The sequence below is a fragment of the Saccopteryx leptura genome, chromosome 10, assembly GCF_036850995.1.
Source record: "Saccopteryx leptura isolate mSacLep1 chromosome 10, mSacLep1_pri_phased_curated, whole genome shotgun sequence".
Taxonomy (NCBI): domain Eukaryota; kingdom Metazoa; phylum Chordata; class Mammalia; order Chiroptera; family Emballonuridae; genus Saccopteryx; species Saccopteryx leptura.
In genome coordinates, this window is record NC_089512.1 from 11,047,021 (window position 1) to 11,060,264 (window position 13,244).

A 13,244-nucleotide genomic window follows, 5' to 3' on the forward strand; every position below is an offset into this window, starting at 1 on the left:
CCTTGCCAGTCCCACCGTAGTCCCGCCCCCACTCAGAGTGACAGCCCAGAAGGCACGCTTCTCCCTTCCCCGGCTGTGCTGCCACGCCACACGACGGCCCAGCTAGGCTACTCTCTCATTTCCCCGGAGCCGACCCAGTCCCCGCCGGGAGCGACACACTGCTGGGTCCCTACGCAGCTCGGGGCGACACTGCGCTAGACCCCGCCTCTCCTACCATGGTCCCGCCCCCGCCTGCGCGTCGCCGTGTCTAGGCTGCGCCACGCCCGTTCCCGCCCTGCAGGACCCGGTCCGCCCCTTATCTGGAGCGTCCGTTCGCCCGGCCCCCCGGTGTCGCCGGCTCTCGGGTCCGCCCCCAAAGACGTGCAGCGCCACTGCGGCTGGTGAGTGGGGGAGTGGACCTGGGACCCCCCCCCCCCCCCCCCCGCTCTCCTTAGGGCACCGAGCGGGTTGCCTGTCCCCGGACACCGGGAGGCGGTGGGACGCCTGCGGGGACTCCTCCAGGCCGCCGCCCTTCCTCCCTGGGTACCTCCCGCCCTGGCAATCCCGGGAATGGGGAAGTGGATTACGGGGTGTTCAGGTTGGGAGGGGTGTGTGTGAAGGTGTGTGTGGGGGGTGGCGGTTGCAGATGGGGGCTGGAGACCACTCAGGTTTGGGGAGGCAATTATGAGTCTGGGAGTGGCAGGTTGAGTAATAGAATGAAAGAAAGGTGGTGAGGCCGAAATCCGGGGCTGGTGGATTCAGGATGGAGGGTTATCGAGGGGAGAGGGAGGTTTAGAACTTTGGGGAAGGTGGTCGTGAGTGGGGTGGAGGAGTCGGCCAAGCACAGTGAATGGCGTTTTGGGGGAAGGACCACCGCACAGAGCTGCCTAGGCAGTCCAGGGACCGGGGAGAGTTTGGGCATCTCAGAACGCGTGGCCGGGGCGAGCTTGCAGGATGATGCGCTCTCTTACGTCGGGGTGATAGGGTTTCCAGGCTTCTGACTGGGACACATCCTACAGATGAAATAATATAGTAGAGGCAAGTCAGGGGCAGTGCTTGGGACACGTGAGAAGTACGGGTAGAATGGGGTCCTGCTGCTCTAATTTTCCTGGTGCTTTCACAAGAGCCAGCAGTGGCGTGTGCTGTCTTCTGCAAAACCCTATTTGAACAGATGAGACAGTGGATGAAGGTCTTGGGTTTTAAAAGTACAGTTGTAGTATATTCACTTAAATGCTGTGTTGTAATTTTTAAAAAATTTAATCCTGTGGGGTTTAAAAAAACTAGATCTTTTTAAATTGGTAGCTACTTTTCATTTAAAGTCACAGTAACCTAGAGGACTAGATGTTTTCTAAGGGACGTTCTGTGAGTATTATACACAGTTTTGAATTAATTGTGGAAAGTATACCATGACCAGCTACTGCTGAAAGAATCATTGAATTGCAGGTAAAGAATGACATTTAAAAGATCTAGAATATTGAGAAGGGATAGAAAAGGCCTGGTAAATTAGAGAGTGTGTGCACTTAAAAAACAAACAGTAAAACTTTTTTTTTTTCCATTGTAGAAAACTTGGAAGATAGAGAAATGTATAAGGTGAAAATGAAAACCCCCTGTCATTTCACCAACCCTATTCACATTTTGGTGCAATTCTTCCCAAGTCTTTTTGTTTTTTTGTGTGTGTGTATTTAAATATACATATTACTTAGTGGGGATCATATTATATATTACTTTGTATTTATCTTCCTATTTCCTCACTTAACATTTTCCTGGATCATTAAAAATTCTCCTTACACATCTTTTCAAATCATTGTATAATACGTAGTTCATTGTATTGATTCTTTGGTCACATATTAAAGTTGCAACTGTGTGCCGACTCATGCTTAGAGATGAGATACAGTGTTGCTCCATCCAGGTTTTTAGGTTTTCAGACATTATCCAGCCAAAATGACCAAAATCGTGGTAGTGCCAGGGGTAACAGCAGTAGACAGAATGTATAAGTAAGAGGAGGACATATTCTTGTCTCGCCTTTCTGGTCACTGCATGCAAGAAGACTCAGTTGTGTAACTCTGTGCAGAGGTGGCCGTCAGTTTGTGCAGCGTCCAGGCAGGCCTGGGCTGCTGTGGCCAGGCTGTCTTCAGTGTGTCATGTCTCATCTCTCCTACGACTTCCTGTTGAGTCCTGAGGGCACCAGGTTCCCAGATTACGTTCCTCAGAGAATGGGCCTTACCAGCTTCTGTCACTGTCCCTGTGCCTGAGACACTCTAGGGAGGTGGGTGTGTGCATTTCCGATTTTCCACTCCCTTATCTCTTGTAACTGAGAAGCAGCTGTTCTACATCTCAAGGAGGGAGAGTCTGGCAGTTACTCTCAAAATTAACTGCCCGTTAGAGGTTTTAGAGGATACCTCTATGTTGTCTCTGGAGCAGTCCTGTCCCTCTTCTAGCCCTGGCCATGAAAATGACAGCTTTCCTCCTGAGGAAATCCCGCTCACCTTCCAGCTTGACCAGCGTGGCCCTGAGTTTTTCTCTCTCTGACATGTTTCTGTTCTGCTTCATGACTTGAGAGTAATTTTGTAATTTTACTTCATGTTTCTCCCTGAGTTGATTCTTAAAAACAGTCCTGTTCATTTTCTTTTTATTATTGATTTATGATAATTCCACTGATTTTTTTCCCCTTTACCCATACTCAGGAAGAAAGTAAAGGGTCTATTATTATGTTCTTGTTCCTTGATAAATATGCACATAAACCACTCCCCTCCTCTCACCAGGCCTCCATGGTTGAACTCACGGTGTTTCTCTCCCTGAGTTTCAACCACCACAGGCAGGATTTACCTCTTACTGTATGTAGCCAGATGATTCCAGGAGCTAATGGTAAAGCTACATGAAGCCAGTAATCCCGTTCCTTTGTGATCTCTCTTTGGCCTTGTGTGCAGTTCACATGATAAAGAGGAATAGAGTTTGGGGTGGCTACCTCCTGATCCTGTGCCCTAGAGCCTTCTCATTCCTGGCTGCTGTTCTAGATGAGTCTTGATAAAGGGGGAAATTGGCTGTGGCAGCGGAAGTCATTTTACCCTCCAGTGCCCAAGACGTCTGTGTATGTTGAATATGCTTGTTTTTAGATTGGTCCCAACTGAACTCAAGAGGCCCTTTTCTGTACCCACACTTAAAGCCCTAATGTGTGCGCACCTGGTGTTTTGATCCCATGTAGTAGTCTGGTGTGCGTAATGATGGCAGAACAAACTCCCATTAAGACCCTCTGGTAAGAGTAGATTGCAGACCCTGGCCGGTTGGCTCAGTGGTAGAGCGTCGGCCTGGTGTTCAGGAGTCCTGGGTTCAATTTCCGGCCAGGGCACACAGGAGAAGCGCCCATCTGCTTCTCCACCCCTCCCCCTCTCCTTCCTCTCTGTCTCTCTCTTCCCCTCCCGCAGCCGAGGCTCCATTGGAGCAAAGATGGCCTGGGCGCTGAGGATGGCTCTGTGGCCTCTGCCCCAGGCGCTAGAGTGGCTCTGGATGCAACAGAGCGATGCCCAAGAGGGGCAGAGCATTGCCCGCTGGTGGACGTGCTGGGTGGATCCTGGTCGGGCACATGCGGGAGTCTGTCTGACTGCCTCCCTGTTTCCAGCTTTGGAAAAATGAAAAACAAACAAACAAAAAACAAAAAAACAAAAACAAGAGTAGATTGCAGAACTCAGCTTCGGCCAACGCTGCCATGGGGCTTCTTAGGTCCGTCATCTCACACAGGATATTCACCTCCCTGGGGAGAAGTAGAGTTAGAGCAGGCCTGGATTCTGCTAGCCAGCACACTGCAGAGTGTGAGTCTGCCTTACCTGCACCCTGTTGCATGCCCCACCGAGAGAGGGGCAGGGATCTCCCAAGCAAGGGCATCCCCAGAGGTGTTACTGTATGGTGACAGAATTCCTGAGCAGAGCGCTCAGGGTTACAGGGATAGGAAGTAGAGCACAGGTGGTGTAAGAGGATTCCTGCCTCTTAGGTAACCCGGACTGTAAGTACACTGTGGCCAAACGGATGGCACAAATGTTGTATCAAATCACCTCTGTCATCAGTTGTGTGTAAATGCCTGATTTTCTGCACCTGTGCCAAAATTGGGTTCCCTCCATCTTTCAAGTTCAACAAATCTGAAAAGGGAAAAGTATCTTGTCATTACTTCTGCATTTCTTTTATTAGTAAATTTGAACATCTTTTCAAATGTGTGTTGGCCACTTGCTCTTTTGTGACCTGGGATTTTGTTTTATTGTTGAATTGTAAGAACTCTTTGTATATCAAATATCGAGACACTTTTGTCTGTAATGTATTGGCAATCTTTTATTTATTTACTTATTTATTTATTTTACAGAGTCAGAGTGAGGGATAGACAGGGACAGACAGACAGGAGCGGAGAGATGAGAAGCATCAATCATTAGTTTTTCGTTACGCATTGCGACACCTTAATTGTTCATTGATTGCCTTCTCATATGTGCCTTGACCACGGGCCTTCAGCAGACTGAGTAACCCCTTGCTTGAGCCAGTGACCTTGGGTCCAAGCTGGTGAGCTTTTGCTCAAACCAGATGAGCCCACGCTCAAGCTGGTGACCTCGGGGTCTCGAACCTGGGTCCTCCGCATCCCAATCCGATGCTCTATCCACTGCGCCACCGCCTGGTCAGGCTGTATTGGCAGTCTTATTAAGGTATGTCTGCAGTGATCATAGGGGAGTGCATCTATTTTCTCAAATCATATTCTTTCGAGTTAGTACATTGTGTATATATGTTGTAGAAAAAACTATGGAATGACTAAAATTTCAATTTATTTGTCAAATGCTGCATTTCCAGTTTAATATATATATATATACTCACAAGTGTATCTAGCACTTATGGGTCATCTCTCTCTCTGGATGGAGTTTGAACAAAATATTCATATTGGTCACAGTTAAAATGCTCTAGTGGAAAAGAAAATGTTGTGCCTTGAGTAATGAAAGGCAGGTAGTATTTCAAATTGAGAATAAATCTACGACCCAATATTTATTATGCGTTTCTCAATAGTGCTAATATACATGTTTAGAACTGAAACTGGCTTTTAGTGTCTCAGGAAGATTGTTTTATGACCTGGTCATTATGAATAAGGTGGGCCTTTTATTACAGGAGGCAATGCATATGTGGTAAAAAAAAAACTGTGACCTTTGATACGTGGCCACATATGTCCTGCCGGACAATTTATTGTTCCCGTCACCTAACCAGTCTTTGCATCTTCGCTGTTTGCTCAGCACAGTTATGCTCTCCATGCCCCAGGTCAGGTACCCTGCAGCAATCCATTCACCTTTCCAAGTTGAAGGCTGTCTGGTTCTCTCCCTCCCTTCCAGAAAGTTCCCCCTCCTCAGGCCAGCCCTACACCTCAGGTTATTGCTGATGTACTTAGCCCACGTGTTAGAACGATTTGCTGCACACAACTTTCTGTTATTAGACTGGGAACTCCTCAAAAGGAAGACATAGACCTTACTTAGTTTTGTACCTTCAACTCTTATCAAAGCGTGGCCCACAGTAGGCACGCAATTAATGTCTGTTGTGTTTGATATTTTCATTTAAAAGATGATGATGCTTATCTCATATTCTACTGGTAGGTTAACACTTTTTTCCAACTTTTAAAAAATGAAACATTCCAGAAGTTCAGGGGAATTGAAAGACTATCACGAAGATCACCCGTATTCTTGTTCCCTAAATTTACCAGTTGGGAATTAATTATATCCCTCTGACATATAGCTAGTTAGCCCTCTGCTCAGAAACCTACCGGGACTCCTTACTGGCCATATGCAAATTGTAGCACTTGATCCTTAAATGGTTGTAGCTTACTAAAGGTAGCTGCTCTGCTCTGGTCAGACCAGTTTTACTGTTCTGCACTGTCCTGATTCTTGCTTCCTTGGTTTTATACATGTTATTGCCCCGGGTAGTGCCGCTTTTCCCTTTTCTTGATTCAAAACTTTTATGCGTTAAGTGTTCTGAGTTCTGTAGCTCTAATTACTGTATATTATTCTTTCATTCTGTATAATTCCCGACTACATCATTGGCTGTTTGGAGGGGAGCACTAGGTCCTGTTTTGATCAGGTTTCCTTTTTATAGAGCCTAGCAGGCTGACTTTTAATTGAGCTGTTATCTTTAATTGTGTTCCTGATATATTTGTAGTATAATTTGAATGTAACATTGATTTAAACAATACTTATGCTCTGGGAGAGAAAAACAAACACTTCTAAGTCTGAGCCAGACAACGTGGAACTCGTTGATCAGCTTGCTGCAGGATTGATCAGGATTTCCCCTGGAGAAGGAAGACGGTCTGCGGTGTGGTGTTGGTCACTCTTTCTGTGATCGTTCCCAAGAATCGATCTGTACTTGTCCTTTGGAGTCATTAAAATTTATACCAAGTGCAGAGTTAGAATTACTACTAAGTTTAAAGTCTGAAAATCAGTCAGACAGATTCACGTGAGAAACATTTTATAGGGAGGCCAATTAGGCCTTAGTGACTGATACCTTTGGTGGGTATCCAAGTTGACTCTTACTTTACAAGCTTGGTGACAGAGATAAAGGTGATATATCCCTGGGGAAGATGGGAACGAAAGCTGATGCCGAGAGATCAACTCTGTACTGAAATGTGAAATTGGACTGTGTCGGTTCCCCGCTCATAATAAATTCGTGACTCCCAGTATTTACTGGACAAAGCCCAGTTCCTCTGTAATCAGGAGCCCTTGTCAGATACAAGCTCATCCCTCCCACCCCCACATAGATAACACTCCAGCCATACCTAATCACCTGTACTTCTCAGAGTCTATTGGCTATTTTTCATCGTTACTTTGTAGGTCAGTACTATTTCCTTGACTTAGAATGGCATCCATTGTCTGTATGACAAACTCCTATTCATTCTTCTAAATCTTGTTCAGGTGTCACATCCTTCGTAAATACTTTCTTATTCCTCTTGTGTGAAAGCGCCTTTGACACTGTTACCTTTCCTGACCTGGATGCCGTGCCACACTGCTGTGTTCTGGGCTGCTTCGTAAAAGGCCTGCCTCGTGCACACGTGCTGGAACCATTGATTGAACCCGCCATATAACCCATCTGGATCATGAGAAATTTTGCTTTATTTTGGAACCAGAGTTGGATGTAAATAAGAGAAAATACAAATACAGTTTATGTATTTCTCTTTTCCATGATAACTCCTCTTTGTTTTTTTATATATATTTTTTATTTTTCAGCAAGTTTGTCAAAGATGAAAGTGACCTTATCAGCTTTGGATACTTGTGAGAGTTCTTTCACGCCTTTGGTAGTCATAGAACTTGCTCAGGATGTCAAAGATGAAACCAAGGAATGGCTGAAAAACAGAATTATCACTAAAAAGAAAGATGGAGGTGAGTAAAATAAGTATCACTCAGATTTAGTCATGCTCAGTGACTAAAAATGTATTTTCAGATATATCTTACAGTTTTTTCAAAGGTATATTTCTTAAATTAATATTTGTTTCTTTGGTTTTATTATTTATCTAGGGCCGTGATGGCGAACCTTTTTATAAAAACTGTCCACTTTTGCAGTGCTGGTCAACCTGGTCCCTCCCGCCCACTAGTGGGTGTTCCAGCTTTCATGGTGGGCCAATCGCGGCACCATTTGATTGCTCCACTAGCCCACCAGGAAAGCTGGAACGCCCACTAATGAGCGGGAGGGACCAGAGTTGACCAGCACTGCAAAAGTGGGTGGGTTTTTTTGTTGTTTTTTACAGAGACAGAGATTCAGTGAGAGGGATAGATAGGGACAGACAGACAGGAACGGAGAGAGATGAGAAGCATCAATCATCAGTTTTTTGTTGAGACACCTTAGTTGTTCATTGATTGCTTTTTCATATGTGCCTTGACCGTGGGCCTTCAGCAGACTTAGTAACCCCTTGCTTGAGCCAGCGACCTTGGGTCCAAGCTGTTTAGCTTGGCTCAAACCAGATGAACCCGCGCTCAAGCTGGCAACCCTGGGGTCTCGAACCTGGGTCCTCCGCATTCCAGTCCGACGCTCTATCCACTGTGCCACCGCCTGGTCAGGCAAAAAAAGTGGGTGGTTTTTGTAAAAAGGTTCGCCATCACAGATCTAGGGTGTGAAAGAAGGTCTTAAATCAACATTAGACTGTAAGTCTCCATTAGTTTTTAAGCAACATGAGTGATTTTGTTTACAGCTCTAAACTCTGTGCCCAGCACAGCACTCCGTGCATTGTAGGAGCTCAGTAAATATTTGTCAAATGAATCAACAAGTATTTCCCGAGTGTTCTCTGCGTGTCATTTATGGTGCGAAGGTAGAGATCAATACAGTGCCTGCAAGTATGTGACTCTCAGGGTAAGGGGACTGAATGCCTGTTTCTGGAAGTTGAAGTAACAGAAAATAAGAGCTAATGAAAGAGCTGTTGTAAAGCAGTTCATGGTACTTAGAAGTGGATTATATTTATACTTGTTATAAAAGTAAAGAAGAGGAAGGGGTGATCCTTGGTGATGCGTTCGGGGTGGTACGGGATGGCTTTATAGAAGAAGCCAAGCTCAGCCCTCTCCCGAAGGACAAGCAAAAGGGGCCCCGATAGGGGTGGAGGACGTTTTCCATGAGCTGACCCTTCATAAAACTACATGAAGCAACACCTAAGATTTCACTAAGTCTCCAGACACCAGATAGACTGAAATACTTAAAAGATTTTGACTGTAAACTGAAATGCAGTATGAGACATGACAAATAGCATATTGGTGTCATTTTTGCATTTATCTAAATATGAATGAGGTTAAAGATTTTGTATTAACCAGCTGTTTTTATTTTCTTTCAATTGAATGTATCTCATTGATTTTTTAATTAAAGTCTTTAATTCCTCTATTATAAATTACCTAAATAATACATTAATCTTAATATATTAATCCATTTGGTAAGTGAAATATAAATTATTCTCATTACCCTCTTACCATCTGATGAGTATTTTTGTAATTTCTGTCAATCCTCTCTAGAAGGTAAATAGTAAAGAAATACCTTAAAAAGTTTGAGGTTGCCTTCCCAGTGGTGGTGCAGTGGATAGAGTGTCAGCCTGGGACGCTGAGGACCCAGGTTTGAAACCCCAAGGTCACCAGCTTGAATACAGGTTCACCAGTCTGAATACAGGTTCGCCAGTCTGAGTGTGGGGTTGCCAGCTTGAGTGTGGGATCATAGACATGTCCCTATAGTCGCTGACTTGAGCCCAAGATTGCTGGCTTGAAGGTCACTAGTTTGAGTAAGGGGTCATTGGCTTGGTTGAAGCCCCCTGGTCAAGGCACATATGAGAAAGGAATCAATTAACAACTAAGGTGCTGCAACTATGAGTTAATGCTTCTCATCTCTCTCCCTTCCTGTTCCTCTATCTAAAAAAAAAAGTTGATGTAAGTAGAAATAAAAAATTAGAAAAAATTATTTTTACCATAATCTTTTAAGTAACAATTACATATACAAGATCAAATCTTAACATCCACTCTTAACATTTGGAAACCTACTTAATAAAACTGTTTTTGAATCTAATTGAATGTAGACATTTATGGGAAAATCATATGAAAATTACATTGTTCTGTAAGATTCATACAATTTGTTATATAATTCAATGTAATTGTGTTACATTTGTGGCATTTTTACTGGGATATTTTATTTCAAATTAATTTTCATAAATTTTGATCTGCCATCTTTTATATTAGAAGCTGTATCCTTATCCTGCATACATAGGGCAAATTTATACCTAGAGCTAATAAATATTGGGATCTTGTCTCATATTTTCTAATTTGGGTAGCTAGCAAGCCACATACTGTATTTTCCAGTTTGGGCTTTTATTTCAAAGAACTGTAGGGACCTTCCATCCCCAATTTACTTGTACTTCCTATTTATTTGTAAGATGGATTTAAATTGTTAATATAAGTAAGGTTACAAACGTTTTTACCATGAAAAGGAAGACAAAAATCAATTGAAGAAAACAATATTGTAAATAAAAGAAACATTTTATTCATTGTAACAATAATACACTATAATATGATAAATGTATAATAAAAATATTTGTAATATTTTATATTGTAATTATGCCTACATGCCTATTAATTCTTAATAATAATTGTAAGAAAAAAGTATTCATTTAGATACAAATACGTCACATCACACGCATGGATCGACTGCATCGATCAAATATGGACATTTACAGATTAGTCTTCCAATATCAAAAAGGAGGACATGAAAAAAAAAAGGAGGACATGTAGGAGGACACTTTTTAGGGAGGATGGAGCTTACAAAAGAAGAACTGTCCTTCCTAAAGGAGGACGATTGGTCACCTTAATATAACATATTTTCTTTCTGCCAAAGTAGAAACATAATATTTAGAAGGTTTTCATTTCTGAAACTTTTTTGTTTGTCTCTTTCTAAGATTGTGCTTATCTTTTGTGTTTGAAGGTGCCCAGCTGTTGTTTAGACCACTGTTAAATAAATATGAGAAAGAAACCGTGGAGAATCAGAACTTGTATCTTGTTGGCGCCTCCAACATCAGGTTGCTGCTGGGGGCGGAGGCAGTGGGCTTGGTGAAGGAGTGCAATGACAACGCCATGAGGGCCTTCACCTACGGAACCCGACACAACTTCAAAGGCTTTGATGGTGAGTCCTGGGACGGTTTCTCTCAGAGTCAGTTTGTCAAAGCAGAGTTTTTGATGAATAGATCAGGGGTCAGCAAACTTTTTCAGGAAAGAGCAGATGGTAAATATTGGCCATATAATCTATGGCCCACAGTAATTGTAGTTCTTAGAATGGTGAAGTCATATAGAAAAGTAATTGTAGTTCTTAGAATGGTGAAGTCATATAGAAAAGTGTTACAATAAGAAACACAGCAGTAGGTCGGTATCCTGGAATCCCCATTTCCTGGTAGGTCATTGGTTCTGTTCTGGCCTCAAAGGGTATTCCAGAAGAGCATAGTTTCTAGAGAAAGCCAGCCAGGGTGGCCATGACTTCAGAATGGGAGTTTATATTTGACTTGATTCTAATCAGTAGCATTGAGGGTTAGAAGATGTGGTTAGACTCTTCTTCAGACTCACTCGTTCTGGATTTTTAAATAATCTTAGTGAGTAAATGGTCAAGGTGAAATTCACCTCACTGAAAAGGATTTGGCTGTCAAAAAACACTGTTTTCTTACCAAACTTTGTTCTCCCTGTTTATGGGAGGGATGTTCAGCTCCAGAAGGGAATGACCTGGATGTTAGAGTTTGAAGGAGCATTTCCGCACAGGCAACGTTCCGCCACCCTAGTTACAGATACTGTTAGGACTAAGGAAGATACCAGCTTCTGCTTAGTGGGATCAGTGAGATCAAGCAAGTGTCTGCCATTTGGATGTTGGTACCATATTATACGTTAACTAGTACAGTGATTGTTTTTAGAACTGTATTATGTAAAGGCATAACAGAATACTTTCATTCTTATAAAATATCTAAGGAGCTTTATGTTCTGTTAAATTTACTAGTTTTATGCTTTGCTTACTTCTTATGTTAATTATTCATTGTTTATATCATTCCCATAGCCCCAGGTTATTTGAATATTACTAACTTTATTTTGGCTATTACTGAGACAATAATTGGAAATTTTTGTTTTATTTTAGATAACAATGATGATTTTCTCACAATGGCAGAATGTCAGTTCATTATCAAACATGAACTTGAAAATCTTAGAGCCAGAGATGAAAAAATGATTCCTGGTTACCCCCAGGCAAAGTTGTATCCAGGAAAATCATTATGTAAGTGATTATGTCAACCAGCTTCATGAATACACATTCTGATGCAATTTTTCTTAGTGGCCATAAATAACACATTACAGAAGCTTAATTTTTTTTCCCTCTTACTGAGAAAGTTACATAACTTTATAATAACTTATTTTTTCATAAGCCTATCTTTTGCCTTTAGAGCTTCATTATATTGCATGTTTTAGATCAATGTATTCTGCGTGGTTTGCTACTTATTATGGAGGTCTCACATCAGTCAGTCAGTGTGAACAGATACACATTGTACTCAGTTAAAATTAGCAGGGTTTACTTTATGCTCAAACATTGTAGTATAATGAAAATCTGTGGGGGAGAGAAACCCGAGACCTGGTCATTTCCTGGAGCACTTTTCCCATCTCATCTCACTTGGTGAACACAAGCGAACATAGAAAGGCTTAGGAAGAGTCACAAGGTGGTAATACCTGAATGAAAGTCAGCAGTCGGCCGCTTTTTGATCTTACGTAATTCTATTTGAATGAGAATACTAGTTTGCAGAATGAAAGTGTTCACTACACTGTGTAATTCCAAGTTTTCCTCAAACCTAGGTAGTGGCAAGGCCTCAGAGTATTTTTACTGCTTAATATACACTTTAAACATGTGAGCTTTTGTGTACTCTAGTCTGGTTTCCTTTTGTCAGTTTAATACTTTATATACTTTAATGCTATATTATTACTGAAGTATTGTTGAAGTATTAATACCTTTAATACTACCTTCTAGTCTTCACCCAGGAGGACAGATGCCCAAGAACCAGTTCATATTTGAATTTTCCCAGTTGTCACTAATTATGTTTTAGAGCTGGTTTGTTCAAAGCATGATTCAATCATAGATCAGCCATTTTGTTTAGTTGTTTTATCTCTTCAATCTCTCCCTCTCTCTCTCTCTCTCTCTCTCTCTCTCTCTCTCTGTGTCTCTCTCATTGTGATAAAGTACATATAACACAAAATCTACCAAGACTAAATCAGGAAGAAATAGAAAAATTGAATAGACCTATAATTATTTAGAAGATTGAATCAGTAACCCAAAATTTCCTGACAAAGAAAAACCCTGGACCTGATGCCTTCACTGTGAATTTTACCAAATATTTAAAAAACTAATACGAATCCTTCTCAAATTGTCCCCAAAAATTGAAGAGGAAAGAATAAGATTAACCCATTCTATGAGACTGGCATTACCTTGATACAAAGCCAGACAAAACACTATAACCAGAGAAAACTACAGACCAATACCCTGTATGAACACTGATGCAAAAACACTCAGCAAAATACTATAAAATTCAATTCAGCAACATATTAAAAGGATTATACACCATGACAGTGGGATTTATTTCTGGAATGCAAGGATGGTTCAATGTATGAAATTTAATCTATGTTTCAAATGCTTCACATTAATAAAAGAAAAGAAAAAAACACATACTCATCTCAATTGATGCAGAAAAAGCATTTGACACTTTGATAAAAAACACTCAACAAACTAGGCAT

The 13,244-nt window shown here is 41.8% G+C and overlaps 1 protein-coding gene across 3 annotated transcripts in view; it reads left to right on the top strand.

The window, feature by feature from the left end:
- Positions 1 to 205: 205 nt before the first annotated feature.
- The window catches only part of ANO10 (anoctamin 10), a 129,172-nt gene continuing 116,133 nt past the window's right edge, over positions 206 to 13,244 (top strand). The window contains exons 1-4 of one of the 3 annotated variants that reach the window (XM_066351904.1): positions 206 to 380; positions 7,206 to 7,358; positions 10,420 to 10,617; positions 11,608 to 11,742. In XM_066351904.1, the coding sequence (XP_066208001.1) occupies positions 7,220 to 7,358; positions 10,420 to 10,617; positions 11,608 to 11,742 (472 nt within the window). In that variant the 5' untranslated portion in view covers positions 206 to 380; positions 7,206 to 7,219. Of the gene's footprint in view, positions 381 to 434; positions 523 to 7,205; positions 7,359 to 10,419; positions 10,618 to 11,607; positions 11,743 to 13,244 lie in introns of those variants that run through there. The other 2 variants (XM_066351902.1, XM_066351903.1) reach the window with 2 other exon arrangements.